This window comes from Leptodactylus fuscus, chromosome 7 (genome assembly GCF_031893055.1).
Source record: "Leptodactylus fuscus isolate aLepFus1 chromosome 7, aLepFus1.hap2, whole genome shotgun sequence".
Lineage (NCBI taxonomy): Eukaryota > Metazoa > Chordata > Amphibia > Anura > Leptodactylidae > Leptodactylus > Leptodactylus fuscus.
The window spans coordinates 146,759,458-146,787,120 of NC_134271.1; the positions used below are offsets into that span (position 1 = coordinate 146,759,458).

Consider the following 27,663-nt stretch of genomic DNA (forward strand, 5'->3'; position numbering starts at 1 on the left):
GGACATGATGTTTGCGGGTCCGCAACCACTAAATCGCCAAAAGAGGCAGACTCGTGGTTAGGAACATGCCTGGAGGTAGTGGCTGACTGGTGGAAATGCCGCTGGAAGCAATATCCGCTAGCCATTGTATCACCTGTTCCTGGTGCTCGGGCCTCGTCAGCATTGTACCCTGCACCTTGCTTAATATTACCATCAAGCCAGGGATTGTGGATGAGCGCAATGCTGGCTGCCCCTCACCAGTAGTTGGATCCGCAGTAGCTTGACCACGGCCTGGGCCACCAGCTGGATTTCCATGCCCCCTGTCCTCGTCCTCACCCCATTGTGCTAGCCTTACGCATTTCGAGATGTATACAAGTGTATTTTTTCAAATTATACATGGAGGGTAGATATATATAGCGTACATCTAGTACCGTATATACCAGATGCAAAGTATACAGCTTGCTTCTCACCCTATGGGACAGGTAGAATGAGTGCACAAACTGATGTATTGTTAGGATTGTGCAGCAAGTGCGGCCATGATATCAGTGTCGCAGCCTGTTCCACTATTTCGGCTCAGTCCAGCATGCATGAGGTTAATCCCTATGCAGCCGATAGGCGTGGTCAACATGCTGACTGAAACTGGTCTCAGTCTACTGGTATCTGCCTTGTAGCACCTGGCCTGGTTGATCGGTCCTGCCTTCTCTCCATTTAAGGAGGCTTGGACGCCTTTGGTTTGGACGCCGGGCACTCAAATACCACATGCTGCACGACAGTGCAGTACTTAGTTTGGCAGTAGCTGCCTTTGCTAGGTAGGGCTTAGTTAGGAATTTGGCCCTAGAATTGCCCAGGGAATTCCCTTAGCTAGCCTCTAAGTTCAATTTATAACTTTAAGCACTTTAGTTTTGGGTGTAGCCCGGCAGTGAGCTTAACTGTCAGGCCTTGTTCACATTTGTACGCCCTGCAGTTCAGAGCCCAGTGGGCTCCGCAGGATATTAATTTATTTTATTTTATTTTTTATATATGCTGCCAACCGTAACATGTATACAAGTGTTTTTTTTTTTTTAAGTATACACGGAGGGTAGATATATATATAGTGTATATCTAGTACCATATATACTGGATGCAAGGTATACAGCTTGCTTCTCACCCTATGAGACAGGTATATACTGTATACCAGTGGTAGGAAATTTGAGCCCTAAAAAGGGCTTTTGTAAAAGTTCTGCAGGATGAGTGTATATGCTGATGGTGTATATACACTCGTCAAGTAATTTAGCTCTGAAAAGAGCTGCTGTTTTAATATTCCCTGTCTAAAAGAAGCTAAATCCTCTCTGACCCTCAGTAGTCGTCTCTCCCTTTCTCAATCCAAACCGCATCTAGCACAAATATGGCTGACACTATTCTTATAAATCTGAGGTCACCTGATTTCGCCAGCCAATGACTTTTTCCTATTATTTTTCAATGCCTACGTTTTGCTGCTTCCTGTCCCACCTCCCCTGCACAGTTATTGGTGCATAAAAAGTGCCAGGGAAGGTGGGGGAGGATTAGAATTTTTGGATTGGAATCGAATATTTTGAATACCATAGTATTCGATCGAATAGCTTTTCAATCAAATACTATTCACTCATCTCTAAAGAAGAACCACAGAGGGCAGATTCTGCTGGAATTGGTTTCAGGTCCCATGTCACATTGGCAGAGCTGCTGAAGTACCAGCGCAGTGGAAAGCCCCAATAAATAACCTCATTTTGGAAACTAGACCCCTCAAGGAATTTATAGAGGGGTATAGTCAGCATTTGGAACCCGCAGCTATTTCACCAAATTTACTACCAATGGGATGTGAAAACTAAGCATGACTTTTTTTTTTTCCAATGAAGTGTCATATTAGACCCAAATTTCAGTTTGTTACACAATTTCTTCTTCTTCTGATATGTGATCATAAACTGCTGTATGGGTACATAGCGCAGCTTGGAATGGAAAGAGTGCTCTTTGGCTTTTACAGGGCAAATATAGCTGATTATGGGTGCAATGTCTCATTGGCAGAGCCCCTAAAGTACCAGAACAATGGAAATCCTAAAATAGGAACCCATTCTATAAACTACACCTCTGAAAAAATGTAGCAAGCAGGCCTGGGGGCATCTAACAAGCCCAAGTTACTGTTTTACCCCAACATCACAGCCTATCACCTACACACTTTACACACTCCAAAAAACCTCTATCAAAGTGGGAAAATACCTGGAAACCTTCTTTCTTCCCCAAATGGATGGACACAAACCCAAATTTAAGCTAAACAAACATCAACAAGCACCCCTTTAAATCACGTTGCCCATGACAACCACAGATGGAATAGACAAAGGGAAATCGATCAGTACCCACCCTGAACTGTCATTGTGGATGTGTGTGTGTGTGTGTGTGTGTGTGTGTGTGTGATGTGGTAAGACCTTCAAAAATTCTAGCCCTTAACATGAGCCCTTCCAAATTAACTTACAGGCCCTTAAGCTGAGCTACCAGCAGAGATTGAGGCCCTTCAGGTGACTTCAGCCTTTTACCTGCAGAGTTTTAGGCCCTTTAACTTAGTTCAGCCTTGCACCAGCAGAGATTTGTTGGTTCTTTGGGTGAGTAGAGCCTTTAAACAGCAGTGTTTTTGGTCCTTGGAGTGAGTAGAGCCTTTAAACAGCAGTGTTTTTGGTCCTTGGAGTGAGTAGAGCCTTTAAAAAGAAGAGTTTTTGGCCCTTGGCATGAGTAGAGCCTTTAAAAAGCAGTGTTTTTGGCACTTGGAGTGAGTAGAGCCTTGCACCAGCAGTGTTTTTGGCCCTTGGAGTGAGTAGAGTCTTGCACCAGCAGTGTTTTTGGCCCTTGGAATGAGTAGAGCCTTGCACCAGCAGTGTTTTTGGCCCTTGGAGTGAGTAGAGCCTTTAAAAAAGCAGAGTTTTTGGCCCTTGGAGTGAGTAGAGTCTTGCACCAGCAGTGTTTTTGGCCCTTGGAATGAGTAGAGCCTTGCACCAGCAGTGTTTTTGGCCCTTGGAGTGAGTAGAGCCTTTAAAAAAGCAGAGTTTTTGGCCCTTGGAGTGAGTAGAGTCTTGCACCAGCAGTGTTTTTGGCCCTTGGAATGAGTAGAGCCTTGCACCAGCAGTGTTTTTGGCCCTTGGAATGAGTAGAGCCTTGCACCAGCAGTGTTTTTGGCCCTTGGAGTGAGTAGAGCCTTTAAAAAAGCAGAGTTTTGGGCCCTTGGAGTGAGTAGAGTCTTGCACCAGCAGAGTTTTTGGCCCTTGGCATGAGTAGAGCCTTTAAAAAGCAGTGATTTTGGCCCTTGGAGTGAGTAGAACCTTGCACCAACAGTGTTTTTGGCCCTTGGAGTGAGTAGAGTCTTTAAAAAGCAGAGTTTTTGGCCCTTGAAGTGAGTAGAGCCTTTAAAAAGCAGAGTTTTTGGCCCTTGGAGTGAGTAGAGCCTTGCACCAGCAGTATTTTTGGCCCTTGGAGTAAGTAAAGCCTTTAAAAAGCAGTGTTTTTTGCCCTTGGGGTGAGTAGAGACTCTAACCAGCAGAGTTGGGGGGAATCAGGGTGGATTCAGACTCTAACCAGCAGAGTTGGGGGGAATCAGGGTGCATTGACCCTAGTAGTATCAAAATTGTGCAGCGCTGATGGAGGAGGAGTATGAGGAGGAGGAGGAATTGGAGAGGGTGAGCACGTACATGCAACTTCATGTTGGGTGCTTGACACCAGTGGACATGAAAATGATGGGTCTATCCAGTGGCTATTCATTTTTATGAGGGTCAGCACTGTCAGCTGACAGCCGGCTGCGCTTATCCGTAATTATGCCACCGGCAGCGCTGAAGACTCTTTCCGAAAGCACACTGGCGGCAGGGCAGGAAAGGACCTCCAAAGCGTACAGCGCAAATTCCAGCCACAAATCCAACTTGGAGACCCAATAAGTATAGGCCACAGAGGGTTCAGAGAGGACGGGGCTGGTGTCGGCCAGGTACTCCCGCAACAAGTGCCTATACTTATCCGTCCTGGTGACACTAGGCCCCTCAGTGGCGGTACTTTGGCGAGTGGGTACCATTAACATGTCCCAGACCTTGGAGAGTGTGCCCCTGCCGGGTGTGGACCGGATGACAGTTTGTCGCCTGTTGGAGGAAGTCTCCTGTGTGCCGCCAACGACAGTTGATGGAAACATCTCCATCATATTCTGCACCAGTTGCTTCTGGCAATCACTCATGCAACTGGCCCTCCCCTCTTCTGGAATAAAATTGCAAACATAATTTTTATACCGGGGTCGAGGATTGCAAAAATCCAGTAGTTGTTGCTCTCCAGGATTTTGGCAATGCGTTTGTCAGTTGCAAAGCACTCCAACATGTATTCAGCCATGTGTGCCAGAGTGTTACTTGGCGTCACTTGGCTGCCCCCACCGGAATGCTCACTCTCCATTTCCTCCTCCTCCTCCATTTCGCCCCAACCATGCTGCAGCAATGGGACGCAATGAACTTCCCCGCTGCCCTCCTGTGTGACAATGAGATCTGCCACTTAATCCTCCTCCTTCTCCTCCTCCCTCAATATACACTGTGAAGCGGACAGGAATGTGCCATGAATATCCTGGGATGTTTCAGCTGCTATGCCCGACTCCTCAGCATCCAATGCGTTATCCCTGATGGCGATGAGGGATTCTCGCATCACACACAGGAGCGGGATTGTGACACTCACAATTGTGTCATCACAACTGACCCTCATGGTTGACTCCTCAAAGACATGCAAGATCTCGCATAAGTCTGCCATCCATGGCCACTCATGGTGCAGAAACTGCGGAAGCTGACTCTGAGGAACCCTTGGGTTTTGGAGATGGTACTCCATCAAGGGTCTCTGCTGCTCACACACTCTACTCAACATGTGCTACGTCAAGTTCCAGCATGTGGGGACGTCGCACATCAGCCGGTGTTCTGGCAAATGGAGGCATTGCTAGAGGCTTTGGAGGCTAGCAGCGGCTACTGTGGATTTCTGAAAGTGGGCGCACAAGTGCCGCACTTTCACCAGTAGCTCGGCTACATTGGGGTATGTTTTCAAAAACCATTGCACCACTAAATTGAACACATGGGCCAGGCATGGAACATGTCGGAGGTTGGCAAGCTCCATAGCCGCTACGAGGTTGCGGCCGTTATCACACACAACCATGCCTGGGCCCAGGTGCAACGGCGAAAGCCATGTTGCTGTCTCATCAAGGAAGGCATCCTTTGCCTCTGAGGCAGTGTGTCCCCTAAGTTTATGAGCTTCAGCACGGCCTGCTGGCGTCTTCCCACGCCAGTGCTGCAGCGTTTCCAGCTGGTGGCTGGGATCAATGTGATGGCATAGAAGGAGGAGAGTGGTGGTTCAGAGCCCCTGCCAGGAATGTTGGACGGGGACATGAGGCAGACCACCCCAGATTGTGACCCGCTCCCAGCCTCAACTACATTCACCCAGTGTGCCATCAGTGAAATGTAGCATCATCCCTGTCCGCATGCACTTGTCCACACATCGGTGGTCAATTGAACCTTTGTGCAAATCGTGGAACTTAGGGCCTGCCGGATGTTACGTGACACGTGCTGGTGCAAGGCAGGGACGGCACACTGGGAGAATTAGTGACAGCTAGGGACGGCATAGCGAGGTGCCGCACTTGCCATCAGGTCACGGAAGGCCTGACTTTCAACAAGCCGGGATGGCAACATCTCCTGGGCCAGCAGTTTGGAGATGTGCGTGTTTAAGGCTTGTGCATGGGTGTGGGTAGCGCTGTATTTTTGCCTGTGCTCAAAAGTCTGGGAGATGGTGGGTTGTTTTGAGGAGGCGCATGATGGTACAGGAGAAGGAGGTAAGGCAGGAGAAGGAGCTAAGGCAGGAGAAGGAGCTAAGGCAGGAGAAGGAGCTGATACAGGAAAAGGGGAGGATGAGGGAGAAGTCCCCAAAGTGGTGGAGGGAGATGTGGAGGTTTCCTGGCTGCTGGTCTGGACTGCAGTGCCAGCACTGGCAAACAGTGGGAGAGGCAGCAGCGGCAACGCCGGACGATGATAGTTCAGCGTTTGTTCTCTGCCACTGAGCCCAGTGCTTGCCTTCCAAATGACGGCACATGGAGGTGGTTGTGAGGTTTCTCTTTTCAGAGCCCTTACTCAGTTTGCAGTTGCAGAGTGTGCAAACGGCACTATATTTGTCCACAGCACATACATAAAAAAAAATTCCCCACCACCAAAGACCGTGGCCTCGATGTGGGAGTTTTTCTAGGCTGGGTACAAGAGGGAACATTTTGGGCCCTGCTGGCTGTGGCCTGGCTTCGGCGAAGCAGCTGTCCTCTGCCTCTGGACATGCCTCTGCCTATAGTCACCCTCTTTGGTGCTGCACTTTCCTCCTTGCTGGTCAACAACAACAACCGGATATAACGGATGCTCCAGTGTTTGTGCATCGGGGAACTCATCTGTTACCTCTGGTGATTCAGGATGTGGTGGGACAGAGAGAGGGACAGTGAATGGAGCTGAAAACAGCTCCTGGGAGGTGAGAAAGGTGGGATTAGGTTGCTGGGAAGATTGGGCATGTTGTGAGGAAGGAGGACCAGACTGTTGGGTAGGAAGAGGAGTTGAGGTAGAGGCTGACTCGCTGGTGGAGAATGTGCTAGAAGCATTGTCCTCCAGCCATTGTCACACCTCTTCCTGGTGCTTGGGTCTACTTAGATTTGTATCCTGCAGCCTACTCAATGTGGCCATGAAGCCAGGCACTGTGGGGAAGCGCAATGCTTGCTGACGCAGAGCTGTAGGCGCAGTAGACGCTGTTGGTTGAGCGCAACCTTGCTGAACATCTGCAGTTCTACGCCCCCATCCTCATCCCCTTGCGCTAGCCTTGCACATTTTGGATGTATAGTAATTCCCTTTTTGATGGTCTATACACCACAAAGAAAAGCTGTTTTCCAGCTCTATATAAACTTGTAAATGCAGTGGATTGCTGCAATTTTTCAAGAAACCCCAAAATGCAAGGGTTTTATCAGCTATATGAACTTGTAAATGCAGTGGATTGCTGCAATTTTTCAAGAAACCCCAAAATGCAAGGGTTTTATCAGCTATATGAACTTGTAAATGCAGTGGATTGCTGCAATTTTTCAAGAAACCCCAAAATGCAAGGGTTTTATCAGCTATATGAACTTGTAAATGCAGTGGATTGCTGCAATTTTTCAAGAAACCCCAAAATGCAAGGTTTTTATCAGCTATCTGAAATTGAAAATGCAGTGGATTGCTGCAATCTTTCAAGAAACCCCAAAATGCAAGGTTTTTATCAGCTATATGAACTTGCAAATGCAGTGGATTGCTGCTATTTTTCAGGTCCCCCCAAAATTCAAGGCTTTTTCCAGCTTTTTCCAGCTATATGATCTAGTCACTGCTGTGTATTCCAGCTATTCTGTGTGCGGACAGCCAACAATGAAAGCTTTTTCTCCACTATGTATGAACTTGTATCTGTTGTGTATTCCTGTTTCCACCGTCCGGGGAAAGCTGGACTGATGTCCCTACAGTGTATAGCTCTGAGAAGAGCTGTTGGTTTTCTTCTTTAGTTCTTCCCTGCCTATCTGAAGCTAATCGCTATCTAGCCCTCACCAGATATGTTTCTCTCCCTATGTCTGACCACAAAAATGGCGAATCGTGCAGCAGCCGTTCTTATAAATGGGAAGTCACATGTTTTCAGCAACCAATGGTTTTTTTCAATTTTTTTTTAACTGCCTCCGTTGTCGTAGTTCCTGTCCCACCTCTCCTGCGCAGTTATTGGTGCAAAAAACGCGCCGGGGAAGGTGGGAGGAGACACAAATTTTTACTACGTTTGCCGCGTGGTATTCAATTGGAATTGAATACCTTGAATGGCCTGATATTCGATCGAATACCTATTTGATCGAACAGTGTTCGCTCATCTCTACATTTTATAAAACAAAAATGTGAATAAGTCTCGGTGTACTAGAAGGGTATTAGGTATAAGATTAAAACCATAAACTTTATTACTTTGGTTTAAAAATTGAAAAGAAAGCCCCTTCACAAGGCGCAAAATAAAGTGATATAAAGTGACTTAAAACACTTATTAGCACTACTAGGTGAACATATAGGTAAAGCTGCCGTTTTATTTCATTGTCATTATTCACGGCAGCATAGAAAAGACTGTCCACACCCTGTGTCACGTCAATGCAGACTAGAGGGTGCCCTAGAGGGTGTCCTATTAAACGAAAAAGTCTATTCGGACCAACTATAACAATACAGAGTGTACTCGTGGGACTGAGTATACCGATAAGAGTGTAAAAAATACTCTATATCCCAACTAATAAATATTAGCCTGAATATTTATGTTTCATAATAGTTCTTCTCACCTCAACATCTGGGATATTTCTGGATTTCAGCTCACTGAGAAGTGATATAGGACTGATGTTCTCCACAATGTAGAGCAGATCATCCTGGAAATACTCATATGTCATCCTCAGTACATGATCTTTATACTGACAAAGCTGCTGATAAAACTTCCGGGTCTCATCATCTAGGAAATGAAGGAAACACAAGAATGAAATCTTCTTGGACATGGAGAAGTCTGGCAGCATTTTATGTACAATATTCCTGTCCTGGATCATTCTAGAACAGGGGTAGGTAACCTTTTTTGTACAATGTGCGGATTTAAATAAAAATAAAACAAAATCAATAAAAGTTTAGATACTTGGAGTGCGGTGTAATAATTGTAAGGCTGTCGCCCCCTTTACTAAAGTCATATACCATAAACCATAACACAGAAGTGCTGTCACCAGATGCTTTAGGATATGCATTTAATGCTGTTTCCCAGGACGCTCCTGTACTTTCCCATTAGAAGCAATGAAAATTAATGTGCAGCCCCCAATTATTGGTAAATGTATGTGTCCACGAGCACTGGGGGAAGCACCTTAGGGTAGTGACACACTATGAATCTGGATACAGCTATAGCTGTATACAATTCTAGGCCACTGGTACTTTCACTTTGACATAAAGCTACGTTAACAAGGTGCGTTTTAGAACAAAAAAGCATGCATTTTTATTGGAAAACTACCTGCATTTTTGTACAATAACACACCGTCATATAGAAAAATGTCTCATAGTGGTTAGAGATGAGCGAACAGTGTTCTATCGAACTCATGTTCGATCGGATATTAGGCTGTTCGGCATGTTCGAATCGAATCGAACACTGCGTGGTAAAGTGCGCCATTACTCGATTCCCCTCCCACCTTCCCTGGCGCCTTTTTTGCTCCAATAACAGCACAGGGTAGGTGGGACAGGAACTACGACACCGGTGACGTTGAAAAAAGTAGGCAAAACCCATTGGCTGCCGAAAACATGTGACCTCTAATTTAAAAGAACAGCGCCGCCCAGCTTCGCGTCATTCTGAGCTTGCAATTCACCGAGGACGGAGGTTTCCGTCCAGTTAGCTAGGGGTTAGATTCTGGGTAGGCAGGGACAGGCTAGGATAGGAAGGAGAAGACAACCAACAGCTCTTGTAAGAGCTAAATTCCAGGGAGAAGCTTGTCAGTGTAACGTGGCACTGACGGGCTCAATCGCCGCAACCCAGCTTTCCCAGGATCCTGAATGGAATACACTGTCAGTGTATTCCCGTATACCCGATATATACCCCCGATACCCGTTCCAACGGTGTGCCCCCCCACCTTCACCCCAGAAATACCCTGCAAGTCCCCTAGCAATAGGATTGGGGCTATATACACCCACTATTTTTGCTACTGCCATATAGTGCCATTGTCTCACTGGGAATTCAAAAAATATATTGGGCTTACATACAACTTCAATTCCAGGGAGAAGCTTGTCAGTGTAATGTGGCACTGACGGGCTCAATCGCCGCAACCCAGCTTTCCCAGGATCCTGAATGGAACACACTGACAGTGTATTCCCGTATACCCCATATATACACCCCAAATCCCCGTTCCAACGGTGTGCCCCCCCACCTTCACCTCAGAAATACCCTGCAAGTCCCCTAGCAATAGAATTGGGGCTATATACACCCACAATTTTTGCTACTGGTATATAGTGCCATTGTCTGACTGGGAATTCAAAGAATATATTGGGGTGACGTGCACCCACAATTTTTGCTACTGCTATACAGTGCCATTGTCTCACTGGGAATTCAAAGAATATATGGGGGTTATGTGCACCCACAATTTTTAATACTGGTATACAGTGCCATTGTCTGACTGGGAATTCAAAGAATATATGGGGGTTACGTGCACCCACAATTTTTAATACTGCTATACAGTGCCATTGTCTGACTGGGAATTCAAAGAATATATGGGGGTTACGTGCACCCACAATTTTTAATACTGCTATACAGTTCCTTTGTCTCACTGGGAATTCAAAGAATATATGGGGGTTATGTGCACCCACAATTTTTAATACTGGTATACAGTGCCATTGTCTGACTGGGAATTCAAAGAATATATGGGGGTTATGTGCACCCACAATTTTTACTACTGGTATACAGTGCCATTGTCTGACTGGGAATTCAAAGAATATATGGGGGTTATGTGCACCCACAATTTTTAATACTGGTATATAGTGCCATTGTCTGACTGGGAATTCAAAGAATATATGGGGGTTACGTGCACCCACAATTTTTACTACTGGTATACAGTGCCATTGTCTCACTGGGAATTCAAAGAATATATGGGGGTTATGTGCACCCACAATTTTTACTACTGGTATACAGTGCCATTGTCTGACTGGGAATTCAAAGAATATATGGGGGTTATGTGCACCCACAATTTTTAATACTGGTATATAGTGCCATTGTCTGACTGGGAATTCAAAGAATATATGGGGGTTACGTGCACCCACAATTTTTAATACTGCTATACAGTTCCATTGTCTCACTGGGAATTCAAAGAATATATGGGGGTTATGTGCACCCACAATTTTTAATACTGGTATATAGTGCCATTGTCTGACTGGGAATTCAAAGAATATATGGGGGTTACGTGCACCCACAATTTTTGCTACTGCTATACAGTTCCATTGTCTCACTGGGAATTCAAAGAATATATGGGGGTTATGTGCACCCACAATTTTTAATACTGGTATACAGTGCCATTGTCTGACTGGGAATTCAAAGAATATATGGGGGTTATGTGCACCCACAATTTTTAATACTGGTATACAGTGCCATTGTCTGACTGGGAATTCAAAGAATATATTGGGGTTATGTGCACCCACAATTTTTACTACTGGTATATAGTGCCATTGTCTGACTGGGAATTCAAAGAATATATGGGGGTTATGTGCACCCACAATTTTTAATACTGGTATACAGTGCCATTGTCTGACTGGGAATTCAAAGAATATATGGGGGTTACGTGCACCCACAATTTTTAATACTGCTATACAGTTCCTTTGTCTCACTGGGAATTCAAAGAATATATGGGGGTTATGTGCACCCACAATTTTTAATACTGGTATACAGTGCCATTGTCTGACTGGGAATTCAAAGAATATATGGGGGTTATGTGCACCCACAATTTTTAATACTGGTATACAGTGCCATTGTCTGACTGGGAATTCAAAGAATATATGGGGGTTATGTGCACCCACAATTTTTACTACTGGTATACAGTGCCATTGTCTGACTGGGAATTCAAAGAATATATTGGGGTGACGTGCACCCACAATTTTTAATACTGGTATACAGTGCCATTGTCTGACTGGGAATTCAAAGAATATATTGGGGTTATGTGCACCCACAATTTTTACTACTGGTATATAGTGCCATTGTCTGACTGGGAATTCAAAGAATATATGGGGGTTATGTGCACCCACAATTTTTAATACTGCTATACAGTTCCTTTGTCTCACTGGGAATTCAAAGAATATATGGGGGTTATGTGCACCCACAATTTTTAATACTGGTATACAGTGCCATTGTCTGACTGGGAATTCAAAGAATATATGGGGGTTACGTGCACCCACAATTTTTAATACTGCTATACAGTTCCATTGTCTCACTGGGAATTCAAAGAATATATGGGGGTTATGTGCACCCACAATTTTTAATACTGGTATACAGTGCCATTGTCTGACTGGGAATTCAAAGAATATATGGGGGTTACGTGCACCCACAATTTTTAATACTGCTATACAGTTCCATTGTCTCACTGGGAATTCAAAGAATATATGGGGGTTATGTGCACCCACAATTTTTAATACTGGTATATAGTGCCATTGTCTGACTGGGAATTCAAAGAATATATGGGGGTTACGTGCACCCACAATTTTTGCTACTGCTATACAGTTCCATTGTCTCACTGGGAATTCAAAGAATATATGGGGGTTATGTGCACCCACAATTTTTAATACTGGTATACAGTGCCATTGTCTGACTGGGAATTCAAAGAATATATGGGGGTTATGTGCACCCACAATTTTTAATACTGGTATACAGTGCCATTGTCTGACTGGGAATTCAAAGAATATATTGGGGTTATGTGCACCCACAATTTTTACTACTGGTATATAGTGCCATTGTCTGACTGGGAATTCAAAGAATATATGGGGGTTATGTGCACCCACAATTTTTAATACTGGTATACAGTGCCATTGTCTGACTGGGAATTCAAAGAATATATGGGGGTTACGTGCACCCACAATTTTTAATACTGCTATACAGTTCCTTTGTCTCACTGGGAATTCAAAGAATATATGGGGGTTATGTGCACCCACAATTTTTAATACTGGTATACAGTGCCATTGTCTGACTGGGAATTCAAAGAATATATGGGGGTTATGTGCACCCACAATTTTTAATACTGGTATACAGTGCCATTGTCTGACTGGGAATTCAAAGAATATATGGGGGTTATGTGCACCCACAATTTTTACTACTGGTATACAGTGCCATTGTCTGACTGGGAATTCAAAGAATATATTGGGGTGACGTGCACCCACAATTTTTAATACTGGTATACAGTGCCATTGTCTGACTGGGAATTCAAAGAATATATGGGGGTTATGTGCACCCACAATTTTTACTACTGGTATACAGTGCCATTGTCTGACTGGGAATTCAAAGAATATATTGGGGTGACGTGCACCCACAATTTTTAATACTGGTATACAGTGCCATTGTCTGACTGGGAATTCAAAGAATATATTGGGGTTATGTGCACCCACAATTTTTACTACTGGTATATAGTGCCATTGTCTGACTGGGAATTCAAAGAATATATGGGGGTTATGTGCACCCACAATTTTTAATACTGCTATACAGTTCCTTTGTCTCACTGGGAATTCAAAGAATATATGGGGGTTATGTGCACCCACAATTTTTAATACTGGTATACAGTGCCATTGTCTGACTGGGAATTCAAAGAATATATTGGGGTTATGTGCACCCACAATTTTTACTACTGGTATATAGTGCCATTGTCTGACTGGGAATTCAAAGAATATATGGGGGTTATGTGCACCCACAATTTTTAATACTGGTATACAGTGCCATTGTCTGACTGGGAATTCAAAGAATATATTGGGGTTATGTGCACCCACAATTTTTACTACTGGTATATAGTGCCATTGTCTGACTGGGAATTCAAAGAATATATGGGGGTTATGTGCACCCACAATTTTTAATACTGGTATACAGTGCCATTGTCTGACTGGGAATTCAAAGAATATATGGGGGTTACGTGCACCCACAATTTTTAATACTGCTATACAGTTCCTTTATCTCACTGGGAATTCAAAGAATATATGGGGGTTATGTGCACCCACAATTTTTACTACTGGTATACAGTGCCATTGTCTGACTGGGAATTCAAAGAATATATTGGGGTTATGTGCACCCACAATTTTTACTACTGGTATATAGTGCCATTGTCTGACTGGGAATTCAAAGAATATATGGGGGTTACGTGCACCCACAATTTTTACTACTGGTATACAGTGCCATTGTCTGACTGGGAATTCAAAGAATATATGGGGGTTACGTGCACCCACAATTTTTAATACTGCTATACAGTTCCTTTGTCTCACTGGGAATTCAAAGAATATATGGGGGTTATGTGCACCCACAATTTTTACTACTGGTATACAGTGCCATTGTCTGACTGGGAATTCAAAGAATATATTGGGGTTATGTGCACCCACAATTTTTACTACTGGTATACAGTGCCATTGTCTGACTGGGAATTCAAAGAATATATGGGGGTTACGTGCACCCACAATTTTTAATACTGCTATACAGTTCCTTTGTCTCACTGGGAATTCAAAGAATATATGGGGGTTATGTGCACCCACAATTTTTACTACTGGTATACAGTGCCATTGTCTGACTGGGAATTCAAAGAATATATGGGGGTTACGTGCACCCACAATTTTTGCTACTGCTATACAGTTCCATTGTCTCACTGGGAATTCAAAGAATATATGGGGGTTATGTGCACCCACAATTTTTACTACTGGTATACAGTGCCATTGTCTCACTGGGAATTCAAAGAATATATGGGGGTTATGTGCACCCACAATTTTTAATACTGGTATACAGTGCCATTGTCTCACTGGGAATTCAAAGAATATATGGGGGTTATGTGCACCCACAATTTTTAATACTGGTATACAGTGCCATTGTCTGACTGGGAATTCAAAGAATATATTGGGGTTATGTGCACCCACAATTTTTACTACTGGTATATAGTGCCATTGTCTGACTGGGAATTCAAAGAATATATGGGGGTTATGTGCACCCACAATTTTTAATACTGCTATACAGTTCCTTTATCTCACTGGGAATTCAAAGAATATATGGGGGTTATGTGCACCCACAATTTTTACTACTGGTATACAGTGCCATTGTCTGACTGGGAATTCAAAGAATATATTGGGGTTATGTGCACCCACAATTTTTACTACTGGTATATAGTGCCATTGTCTGACTGGGAATTCAAAGAATATATGGGGGTTACGTGCACCCACAATTTTTACTACTGGTATACAGTGCCATTGTCTGACTGGGAATTCAAAGAATATATGGGGGTTACGTGCACCCACAATTTTTAATACTGCTATACAGTTCCTTTGTCTCACTGGGAATTCAAAGAATATATGGGGGTTATGTGCACCCACAATTTTTACTACTGGTATACAGTGCCATTGTCTGACTGGGAATTCAAAGAATATATGGGGGTTATGTGCACCCACAATTTTTAATACTGGTATACAGTGCCATTGTCTCACTGGGAATTCAAAGAATATATGGGGGTTATGTGCACCCACAATTTTTAATACTGGTATACAGTGCCATTGTCTCACTGGGAATTCCACAAATAATTTGGGGATTCATTCACCCTACATCTCAGGCTCTTGCCATATTCACCCAGGTTGTCAGTGCTGCACCAGCTCGTTCCCAGACAACTCGGCCCGAAAAACACGTTACCTATATAGAGGATTTGGACAATGAAGACAACATGTTCTAAATCTAATGTCTGCACCTTCTCCAGAATTAAAATAAAGGCAGCGTTTAACTTTCAAATAGCACTGCACAAAGGAAGAGCTTATCAGCTTGTCTCATGACATGCTACTGAAAAGTTTCATTTGTGTATCTTAATGTAAATATAGTTGTATAAGCTTTTTGGGTTTTAGGCACTGCCAAGTTATTTATTACCACCCGCTCCCTTATAATGATGATGACGCCAAAGTCACTGTGGGTGTTCAGAGCTCACAGCTTTGGGTGACATTTGTCTTGCTCTCTGTCGGTACCAGCTGTCTTTTTGGATACCGTAAAGTTATGTTGACTTTATTAACAGCTATAGAAGCTTTAGCCAGGTTGTGACGGTGTGTAACCCTAACAACACTAAGTGGGATACACATTAATAGTCAGTCTATGTACGCTAAACGTATCACTGAAGTAATTTTTTTTCCCTCTCCCCTAATATAAGAAAGGAACAGACATTAGACCTAGACCGGGGTTCGAGGCTTGAAAAAATCCAGTATTATTTGTTCTTCATGATGTGAAATATGTGTTGAAAAGCAACCCAAGATGAAGTCAGCCATGTGTGCCAGTGTGTTACTTGGCATGCCTTTGCTGGCCCCAACTGTAAGGGTCACTCTCCATTTCCTCCATTTTCCACTCCCCTTCACACCATTTGTGGTGAAGCAATGGGATGCACTGAAGTGCACCCTCTAGCCTCGTGTGGGATAGGGACATCAGATGCCACTCCAACCCCCTCGTCTTCCTCCGCCAGCCAACGGTGCGAAGATGAGAGGAGTGTGCTCTGAATGTTTTCTGCCTAGCAGAGGCTAGTTCTCACTTACGAAAATGGCCCCACTTTGACCTGTATATCAGGCACAATGGTGTAGGTTTCAAAGAAACATGGCACCAACAAGTTGGAAAACGTGGGCCATGCGTGGACCGTGTTTGAGTCTGGCAAGCTCCAGATCTGCTACCAGGTTCCAGCCATTATCACAGGCGCAAAAATGCCAGGCCCCAGGTGTAGCAGGGAAAAAAAAATGCCATCTCAGCCAGGATGGCATCCCTGACAACGGAGGCACTGTGCTGTCTGTCCCCCAAGCTGATCAGTTTCAGCACGGCCTACTGACATCTCCCCATGCCAGTGTTACAGTGTTTTCCGCTAGTAGCTGGGGTGGAGGTTGCAGCTTCGTAGGGTTTCAGTCTACTCCTGCCATGAATTTTGGCCTGGGAGAGGAGATAGGCCACCCCAGTTTGCACCCGGGGAACAGACTCCACCACATTCACCCTGCCTGTCATTAAAGATAAGCACTGCAGCATCCCTGACCACAGGCGCTTGTCCATGTGTCGGTGGTCAAGTGGACCTTGCAGCAAAGCGCAGAGCTCTGGGCCCGACTGATGTTATGGGACACATGCAGGCGCAAGGCAGAGACAGCACACCAAGAGAGGTAGTAACGGCTAGGCCCAGCATAGGGAGGTGCCCCAGCTGCCATCTGCTGACGGAAGGCCTGGGTCTCCAGAAGCATAAACAAACACCAACATCTCCAGGGCCAGCAGTTTATCGATGAGGCTGTTACAGGCTTGGGCATGGGGGTGGGTTGTATTGTACTTCTGCCTGCAATGAAAAGCTTGGGAAATGTGGAGTGGCTGGGAAGAGGCGCATGATGGTGCAGGCCAAAAGGGCGCATGAGGGTGAACTCCCCAATGTGTCAGAGATAGGTGTGTAGGTGTCCTTGCATCATATACTTGCACCATATTTGGCTTTGGAAGTTAATTTTGTGCCAAAAAGTGGTTAAGACAGCGATCCCTCAGCTACTCCCGTTACACTGTCTATTGAAGTTACCATCTGTGGAAGTGGATCACCATTTCTAAGATCCCAAAGGAAGCAGGCAAGAGATGTGCAGTTCAGAAAAAAAGATGAGAAAATAAGTTTAGGCTGTAGAGCACAGAGGGATCGGAGAGGACAGAGCTGGTGTCGGCCAGGTATTCCCACAACATGCGCCTATACTTGTCCCTCCTGGTGACACTAGGCCCCTGAGTGGCAGTAATTTGTCCAGGGGGGCCATTAACGTGTTCCAGACCTAGGAATAAGTCTTCCAACAGGGTAGAGTTTTGCATGCCTTTGCTTCTACCCACTGTTTTTGCTGCTTAGCTTCCCTCCACATCTACTCTGCTTACACCCCTAAACATCACCCCAGTTTATGCCTTTGCTTCTACCCAGGTTTTTTGTTGATTTAGCTTCCCTCTACATCTACACTGCTTTAGCCCCTAGACATCACCCCTGTCCATGTGGGGTCGGTGGCCTCGTCATCCACCAACTCCTCTTCCAATTGCGCACTGCCCCCTTACTGCAAACCGCACATGACCACAGCTTGCCTTGATGGCAACTGTGTCTCATGATCCCCACTTAGGTCCAGACAAGTCGGTGGCGGGTCCAAAACCCCAAAATTGGAAGGAAATGGCAGATGCTGCAGTATTTCTAACACCTGTTCCTGGTGCTCGGGCCTGGTCTGTGTTGTACCCTGCACCCTGCTTAACGCATCTGCCATATCCGAAGTTGTGCTGAGCGCATGCTAATGTTTCGTGTCCAGTGCAATGGATGGGATGGGATTTCACATAAGTCTGCCACCCATGGCCACTCATGGTTGAGCAACTGAGGGAGTTGACTTTGACGAACCCGAGGGTTTTGGAGTTGGAACTACATCAAAGGTCTGTGCTGCTCACACACTCTGCTCAACACATGATATGTTTAGTGCCAGCAGTGTGGAGACGTCGCACAACAGCCGTTGTTCCAGCAGGTACAGGCGTTGTAGGAGTGCATAGAGGCTAGCAGCGGCAACTATACACTTTAAAAACTATCCGCACAAGCGCCACACTTTCACCAGTAGCTCAGGAACATTGGGGTACCTTTTTCAAAAGATTAGCAGCAATGAGTTAAAAACGTGGCCCAGGCATGGAATATGTTGCAGGCTGCCAAGCTACAGAGCCAATCCCAGGTTACGGCCATTATCACACATGACAACATGCCTGGGCCCAGGTGCAGTGGCAAAAACCACATTGCCGTCTCATCGAGGATGGCATGACTCACTTTGTAGGCAGTGTGCTGTCTGGCCCCCAAGCTGATGAGCTTCAGCACGGCCCGCTGACGTCTCCCCACACCAGTGTTGCAGCGTTTCCAGCTCGTAGCTGGGGTCAATTTAACAGCGGAGGAGGGTGGTGTTTCAGCCCTCCTCCCAGGAATGTTGTGTGGGGAGACAAGTCAGGCCACCACATTTTGCGACCCGGTCCACGCCTCAACTACATTCAACCACTGTGCCCAAATTGAAAGGTAGCGTCCCTGTCCGCATGCACTTGTCCATTCGTAACTGGTCGCATGGAACTTTAGGGCTAAGCGCTGAATTTAGGGACCGCCTCATGTTTGGGGGAAAGTGCTGGTGTGGACGGCACAGTGCGGTGGCGCAGTAGACACTCTGCCCAAAAAGGGCAGAGTGTCCCCCAGCCGGGATTCCAACATCTCCTGGGCCAGATTTCTTGAGATGAGGCCGTTGAAGCCTTGGGCATGTGGGTGGGTTGCGCTGTACTTTAGCATGAAATGAAAGGCTTGGGAGATGGGGAGTTGCTGGGAAGAGGCGCATGATGGCGCGGGCAAAAGGAGAAATGGCAGGAAAAGGTGAGGATAAGGGTGAACTCCCCAAAGTGTCAGAGGCAGATGTGGAGGTGTCCTGGCTCCTGGTCTGGACTGCAGCGCCAGCCCTGTCAACAGTGGAAGAGGCAGTGGCCGCCAGGCCAAACGACGATTATCCTGCGCTTGCTCTCACCCACTGAGCCCAGGGCTTGCCTTCCAAATGATGGCACCCGCAAGAGGTGGTGAGATTCCTCTCCGCAGATCTCCAAACCATCTTGGACTTGCAAATTGCACTAAATTTGTCATGTAACTGACATGTATATGATGAGTCTATCCATTGTCTGTTCATTTTGGTGAAAGTCAGCCTGTCAGCTGACAGACAGCTGTGCTTCAGTGATGATGTCACCGGCTGCTTGTACCCCCAGTTTTTGCTGCTTAGCTTGCCTCCACATCCACACTGCTTTTGCCCCTACACATCACCCCTATCCATGCCTGTGCCTCTAGCCATAAGTCTGCCACCCATGGAAACTCATGGTGCAGAAAGTGAGGGAGCTGACTCTGAGGAACCCTTGGGTTTTGTAGCTGGTACTCCATCAAAGGTCTCTGCTGCTCACACACCCTGCTGAACATACGGTATCTAGGGTTAGAGCGTGTGGTGACCTCGCACAACAGTAGGTGCTTCAGGCAGATGTAGGCCTTGCTGGAGTGTATTGCGGCTAGCTCCAGGTACTGTAGACTTGGGAAAGTGGGTGTCCAAGTGCCGCACTTTCACCCTTAGCTCAGCTAATTTGGGGTATGTTTTTAAAAATCATTGCACCACTACATTGAACATGTGGGCCAGGCATGGAACGTGTTGGAGGCTGGCAAGCTCCAGAGCCCTCCAACAAGCTAAAAAACCTGGCCCCAGGGGCAGCGGGGATAAACAAATTGCCATCTCATCCAGGATGGCATCCCTGACCTCAGAGGCAGTGTGCTGTCCGTCTCCCAAGCTGATGAGCTTCAGCCCAGCCTGCTGACGTCTCCCCACACCAGTGTTGCAGCGTTTTCAGCTCGTAGCTGGGGTAAATCTAACAGCGGAGGAGGAGGAGGGTGGTGTTTCAGCCCTCCTCCCAGGAATGTTTTGTGGGGAAACAAGTCAGGAAAATTCTTGAAACGGGAGAGTTTTGCATCTTTGCCCTTGCTGCCTATGGACATCCCTTTGCCTCTAGCCACCATTTTCCCTGCTTTGCTTGCCTCCACATCCACACTGCTTTTGCCCCTAGACATCACCCCAGTCCATGCCTTAGCTTGTACCCCCAGTTTTTCCTGCTTAGCTTGCCTCCACATCCACACTGCTTTTGCCCCTAGACATCACCCCAGTCCATGCCTTAGCTTGTACCCCCAGTTTTTCCTGCTTAGCTTGCCTCCACATCCACACTGCTTTTGCCCCTAGACATCACCCCAGTCCATGCCTTAGCTTGTACCCCCAGTTTTTCCTGCTTAGCTTGCCTCCACATCCACACTGCTTTTGCCCCTAGACATCACCCCAGTCCATGCCTTAGCTTGTATCCCCAGTTTTTCCTGCTTAGCTTGCCTCCACATCCACACTGCTTTTGCCCCTAGACATCACCCCAGTCCATGCCTTAGCTTGTACCCCCAGTTTTTCCTGCTTAGCTTGCCTCCACATCCACACTGCTTTTGCCCCTAGACATCATCCCTATCCATGCCTCTTCCCCTAGCCATAACTCTGCCACCCCTGGAAACTCATGGTGCAGAAACTTTGGTTGCTGACTTTGAGGAACCCTTGGGTTTTGTAGATGGAACTCCATCAAAGGTCTGTGCAGCTCACACACCCTGCTCAAGATATGGTATTGTAGGGTTTCAGCGTGTGTGAATGACGGACAACAGCCTGTGTTTGGACAGATGTAGGCCTTGCTAGAGTGTTTTTAGGCTAGCAGCGACTCCTGTGCACTTGCAAAAGTGGGCGCACAAGCGCCGCATTTTCAACAGTAGCTTCGGTACATTTGGGTATGTTTTTAAAAAACTTTGCACCACTAGGTTAGACGTGGGCCAAACATGGAACGTGTTGGAGGCTGGCAAGCTCCAGAGCCGCTACCAGGTTCCAGCCATTATCACAGGCGTAAAAATGCCAGGCCCCAGGTGTAGCAGGGAAAAAAAAATGCCATCTCAGCCAGGATGGCATCCCTGACCTCGGAGGCACTGTGCTGTCTGTCCCCCAAGCTGATGAGCTTCAGCACCGCCTGCTGACGTCTCCCCACACCAGTGTTTTAGCGTTTGCCGCTAGTAGCTGTGGTGGAGGTTGCAGCGTCGTAGGGTTTCAGTCTACTCCTGCCATGAATTTTGGCCTGGGAGAGGAGATAGGCCACCCCAGTTTGCACCCGGGGAACAGACTCCACCACATTCACCCTGCCTGTCATTAAAGATAAGCACTGCAGCATCCCTGACCACAGGCGCTTGTCCAAGTGTCGGTGGTCAAGTGGACCTTGCAGCAAAGCGCGGAACTAAGGGCCCACCTGATGTTGAGTGACACGTGCTGGTGCAAGGCGGGGACGCCACACCGGGAGAAGTTGAGACGGCTAGGGACGGCATAGTGAGGTGCCACAGTTGCCATCAGGTCCGGGAAGGCGGGAGTTTCAACAAGCCGGAACGCCAACCTCTCCTGGGCCAGCAGTTTAGCGATGTTGGCGTTCTAGGCTTGCGTGGGTGGGTGGTTAGCGGTGTATTTCTGCCGGCGCTCCAATGTCTGAGAGATGGTGGGTTGTTGTAAAGAAGCGCCTGATGGTGCCTTTGATGGTGCAGGAGAAGGAGATAAGACAGAAACAGGGGAGGATGAGGGAGAAGTCAACAAAGTGGCGGAGGCAGATGAAGTGATGTCCTGGCTCGTCCTCTGGAGTGCATCGCCAGCACTGTGAGCAGAGGCAGTGGCATGAACGGCGGGCGACGTTTGTCCTGCCGTTGCTGCCTGCCACTGATTCCATTGCTTGGATTCCAAATGACGGTGCATTGAAGTGGTGGACAGGTTGCTCTTCTCAGGGCCCCTACTCGATTTCGAGAGGCAAATTGTGTAGACGACACTATATCTGTCCTCGGCGCATTCCTTGAAAAAACTCTACACCTTCAAGAAACGTGCCCTCGATGGGGGAGTTTTTCTGGGCTGGGTACAAAAGGGAACATCTTCGGACATTCCGGGTCTGGCCTGGCTTCGGCAAAGCAGCTGACCTCTGCCTCTGGACATGTCTCTGCCTCTAGCTACCCTTTTTGGTGCTGCACCTGCCTCAACATCCACACTACTTTCCCAGCTTGACATCTGCCTTGTCCAGGTGGGGTCGGTGTCCTCGTCGTCCACCACCTCCTCTTCCAACTCCTGTCTCGCCTCCTCCTCCTGCACAATGCGCATGTCAACTGGCTGCCCTGACAGCAACTGTGTCTCATCGTCGTCGATGAGGGTGGGTTGCTGGTCATCCGCCACCAAATCGACCGGAGATGGAATGGAGGAGACTCTAGTGTTTGAGCATCTGGACACAGATACTCGTCTGTTAGGTCCGTGGAATCGCGAAATGGAGGGGCAGGTTGCGGTACAGTCAAAGGAAGGGAGAACAGCTCTGGGGAGCAGGGACAGTTGGGGTTATTGTTCTGAGAAGATTGGGAATTTTGGGTGGAAGGAGGACAAGACTGTTGGGTAAGAGGAGGTAGAGGCTGACTGGCTGGTGGACAATGTGCTTTAAGCGTTATCCGACAGCCATTGCAAGACCTGTTCCTGGTTCTCGGGCCTACTAATCTTTGTACCATTCAGCCTAGTTAATGTGGAACTTTTGTGCAAAGCGCAGAACTTAGGGCCCGCCTGATGTTAAGGGACACACGCTGGTACAAGGCTCAACTCACCCTAAGTGCCAAAAACACTGCTGGTGCAAGGCTCTACTCATGCCAAGGGCCTCAATCTCTGCTGGTAGCTCAGCTTAAGGTCATGTAACTTTGTTTGGAAGGGCTCATGTTAAGGGCTAGAAAAGTGAATTTTGGAAGGTCTTACCACATCACACACACACACACACACACACACACTCAAAATGAGAGTTAAGGGTGAGGGCTTTTGGAATTCCCATTGCCTATTCCATTTGTGGTTGTCATGGGGAACGTGATTTAAAGGGGTGGTTGTTACTGTTTGTTGAGCTTAAATTGGGGTTTGTGTCCATCCATTTGGGGAGTAAAGAAGGTTTCCAGGTATTTTCCCACTTTGATAGAGGTTTTTTTGAATGTGGAAAGTGTGTAGTTGTTAGGCAGTGATGTTGGGGTAATAGAGGGTCTTTGGTGTGTTAGATGCCCCCAGGCATGCTTCCCCTGCTGTCCCAGTGTCATTCCAGAGGTGTTGGCATCATTTCCTGGGGTGTCATAGTGGACTTGGTGACCCTCCAGACACGGATTTGGGTTTCCCCCTTAACGAGTATCTGTTCCCCATAGACTATAATGGGGTTCGAAACCCGTTCGAACACACGAACATTGAGCGGCTGTTCGAATCGAATTTCGAACCTCGAACATTTTAGTGTTCGCTCATCTCTAATAGTGGTCCCTCCACACAGTACAATGTCACATAATGGCACCTCCACGCAGTATTGTATCCCACAGTGACTCCAACAAATTTTCCAAAAATTTTGGTTCATCCAAACACAGCATTTTTGGGTTTCACCACTAATGAGCTATTTATATACTGTGGAATCTCTTAGGTCCCTAGAGTATAATAAGAGTAGTCCCTGGAGAGGTGATAAAACATAAAAATCAATGTTACTCATCTTCCCTGGACTCTGGTGTGGCTCCCTGTTCTCTTTGTTGCTTCTGTCTGACGTCAGCGACTGATGATTGGGTCTTGGGGGTTACATCGGCATCATTATCTGCCATGACACCGACGTAACCCCAGAGGTCCTATCAGCAGTCGCTAACATCAGGCAGATGCGCCAAAGAGTACAGGGTTTTGTCCAAATGAAATCACTAGGTGAGTTTGACCAAGTGCCATGTCGAGGAAATATGCCTTGGCTTACGTGCTGAGTTGCCAACCCCTGTTCTAGAAGGTTCTACTAATGACAATCCACAACCCTGAGGACATTATGTTTTTCATGACTGTATTTGTATAGAAGTAAATATACGACAGACTTAAAGAGGACCTTTCACCATATCCGGGCACAGGCAGTTCTATATACTGCCGGAAAGCTGACAGTGCACTGAATTCAGCGCACTGTCGGCTTTGCCGATCTGTGCCCGGTGTGAAGAGCTTACGGTCCGGTACCGTAGCTCTTCTATGGTCAGAAGGGCGTTTCTGACCATTAGCCAGAGACGTCCTTCTGCCTCGCGGCGCCTATCGCGCTGTACTGTGGAGCGGGGAGGAACGCCCCCTCCCTCTGCTCACAGCGCTCGTCCATAGACGAGTATTATCAGGGAGGGGAGGGGGCGTTCCTCCCCGCTCCACAGTACAGCGCGATAGGCACCGCGAGGCAGAAGGATGTTCCTGGCTAATGGTCACAAACGCCCTTCTGACCATAGAAGAGCTACGGTACCGGACCGTAAGCTCTTCACACCGGGCACAGATCGGGAAAGCCGACAGTGCGCTGAATTCAGCGCACTGTCAGCTTTCCGGCAGTATATAACACTGCATGTGCCCAGATATGGTGAAAGGTCCTCTTTAAAAAAAAAACAGAGAAACAACATGTACACTTTATTATTGTGGAGGGGACGATTTGGAGAACATTTTTGTAATATACTTTATTCATCTATTTCATTTCCTTTTAACAAAAACAGGAAATAAAGTCTCAGACTAGTAAATGGCTAATAAAGTATCGGAGGCGAAATTTATACACACAGGGGGAAATTTATTATGTGAATTCTGGCATAACTTGCACCAAAAACGTGTCTACCTTGCTGTGTGCCACATTTATGAAGTGTATATAGTCACTCTATACACTATTCCTACTTGTGAGAAAAGGAGTGTGGCCTCGAAGGAAAGGAGATGTGACATAGTGGGAAACTGGCGTGGCCTTATTTGCGCCAATAACCTTCAATCTAATAGGTCTGGACAGTCTAACAATACGCCAGATTTATCAAACATCATCAGCCACGTGTCTAACACATAGTAAATCTACCCCACTTTGTATCATCAATATATACAGATATAACAGTTGCCAAATGGGAGGAATTACTAAAAGTAGCTGTATCACCGTTTTATACCTCCTAGAATAGTTTTGGTGTCTCATGAAAGCTGAGATTTTCAGCTGCAAATAAAAACCCCATTCATGCCACTAGATTCACACTTGCGTTGGGGTTTCCATTCTTTGGGTCCACTTGGGGACCTAAAAAACAGAAACCTAATCTGCTTAAAAAGTGGTTACCCACAGAAACCCATGGACCGCATAGACTATAATGGGGTCCGCCTGATTTCCGCCCAAAAAATGTGTTGCAAAAACTCCTGCTTTTCTCTCCACATTTTTCAAGTGGAATGGGGGATGGAATCCCCGAATGGTCACCGTAGCCTGACAATGTCTGTAACTAGTAGAAGAACAATGACGCCACACACTCTCTTACTAGATTCACGTGAAACTCAATGTGGTTTTCCACGGTAAACCACGGTATACACTAGTAAGATAAGATAAGATAATCCTTTAATAGTCCCACATTGGAGAAATTTCAGCATGTTACAGCAGCCTAGTAATACAGATACAGGATAATACACAGTAATATATTACAGACGTAGACACACACATGCTGAGAAAAGAAGATATACTAGGAGTCCATAGCAGCAAAGGAAAAAAAACGGAAGAGAAAGAAGGAAGACTTCATGGTCATCGTCATAATCATTAGTTCTCTGCGCGGAGTGATCTTCGCTTGGTTTGATGTAGATTATACAGCCTGGTTGCGGTTGGAAGGAAGGACCTGCAATAGCTCCTTCTCACACTTGGGGTGAAGCAGACGGTCACTTACAGCGCTGCCAAGTCCCATCAAGGTCCCATACATGGGGTGGGATTTGTTCTCCCACATGGAGGTCACCACAGACAGTATCCTTCTGTCACCCACCACCTGTACTGGGTCCAAGGAGCTCCCCAGGACAAAGCTGGCCCTCCTGATCAGCCACGTCCTTGCCCATGTCCCCTGCTGCTGCTGGCAGCCTCTCTCCAGGACCTGGACTCTGGAGTGGTTATACAGCTGGGTATCCACTTCCACGTCCTCGCCCACATACCCTGGTGCTGGCGAGGGGCACTGCTGACAGCCTCTCTCCAGTACATGGACTCTGGTTTGGATACCAAGCTGGGTATCCACTTCCACATCCTCGCCCACGTACCCTGGTGCTGGCGAGAGGCACTGCTGACAGCCCCTCTCCAGTACATGGACTCTGGAGCTGATACCCAGCTGGATATCCACTTCCACGTCCTCTCCCACGTACCCTGCTGGTGTCGGCGAGGGACACTGCTGGCAGCCCCTTTCCAGTACATGGACTCTGGAGCTGATACCCAGCTACCCAGCTGGGTATCCACTTCCACACCCACGTACCCTGGTGCTGGCGAGGGGCACTGCTGGCAGCCCCTCTCTAGTACATGGACTCTGGAGTGGATATCCAGCTGGGTATCCACTTCCATGTCCTCGCCCACGTCCCCTGCTGCTACGCTGCATGATTTGCTAGCTAGCTAGATATTATTGAGCTCTGAAAAGAGCTGTTATTATTCCCAATTCCTGCCTAATAAAGCACTGTATCGCACTGACAGTCTGACACCACACTCTCCCTATCACTCCAAAACGAGAATGAGACGAAGATGGTCGACACTATTCTTATGAATTGGAGGTCACATGTTTTCAGCAGCCAATGAGTTTTTTCAATTTTTTCACTGCCTCCGTTGTCATAGTTCCTGTCCCACCTCCCCTGCACAGTTATTGGTGCAAAAAACACGCCAGGGAAGGTGGGAGGGGATATGAATTTTTACTGCTTATGCGGCCTTGTATTTGATCAAATACCTATTTGATCGAACGGCGTTCGCTCATCTCTAATGTGCAGTGTTGGCCAAAAGTATTGGCACCCCTGCAATTCTGTAAGATAATACTCAGTTTCTTCCAGAAAATGATTGCAATCACAAACTCTTTGGTATTATTATCTTCATTTAATTTGTCTTCAATGGAAAACCACAAAAAGAAATGTCAAAAAGCCAAATTGGATATAATTTCACACCAAACATAAAAAAGGGGGTGGACAAAAGTATTGGCACTGTTTGAAAAATCATGTGATGCTTCTCTAATTTGTGTAATTAACAGCACCTGTTACTTACCTGAGGCACCTAACAAGTGGTGGCAAGAACTAAATCACACTTGCAGCCAGTTGAAATGGATTAAAGTTGACTCCACCTCTGTCCTGTGTCCTTGTGTGACCACATTGAGCATGGAGAAAAGAAAGAAGACCAAAGAACTGTCTGAGGACTTGAGAAGCAAAATTATGAGGAAGCATGAGCAATCTCAAGGCTACAAGTCAATCTCCAAAGACTTGAATGTTCCTGTGTCTACCGTGCGCAGTGTCATCAAGAAGTTTAAAGCCCATGGCACTGTGGCTAACCTCCCTAGATGTGGACGGAAAAGAAAAA

General features: G+C 46.6%; 1 protein-coding gene across 3 annotated transcripts in view; it reads right to left on the minus strand.

The window, feature by feature from the left end:
* The window catches only part of LOC142214296 (NACHT, LRR and PYD domains-containing protein 12-like), a 398,233-nt gene that overhangs the window by 104,508 nt on the left and 266,062 nt on the right, over positions 1 to 27,663 (minus strand). For 2 of the 3 annotated variants that reach the window (XM_075283206.1, XM_075283205.1), the window contains exon 3: positions 8,327 to 8,490. The exons of the other annotated variant lie outside the window; for it this stretch is intronic. In XM_075283206.1, coding sequence (XP_075139307.1) covers positions 8,327 to 8,490 — 164 coding nt within the window. The remainder of the gene's footprint in view (positions 1 to 8,326; positions 8,491 to 27,663) is intronic. 3 annotated transcript variants of the gene reach the window in all.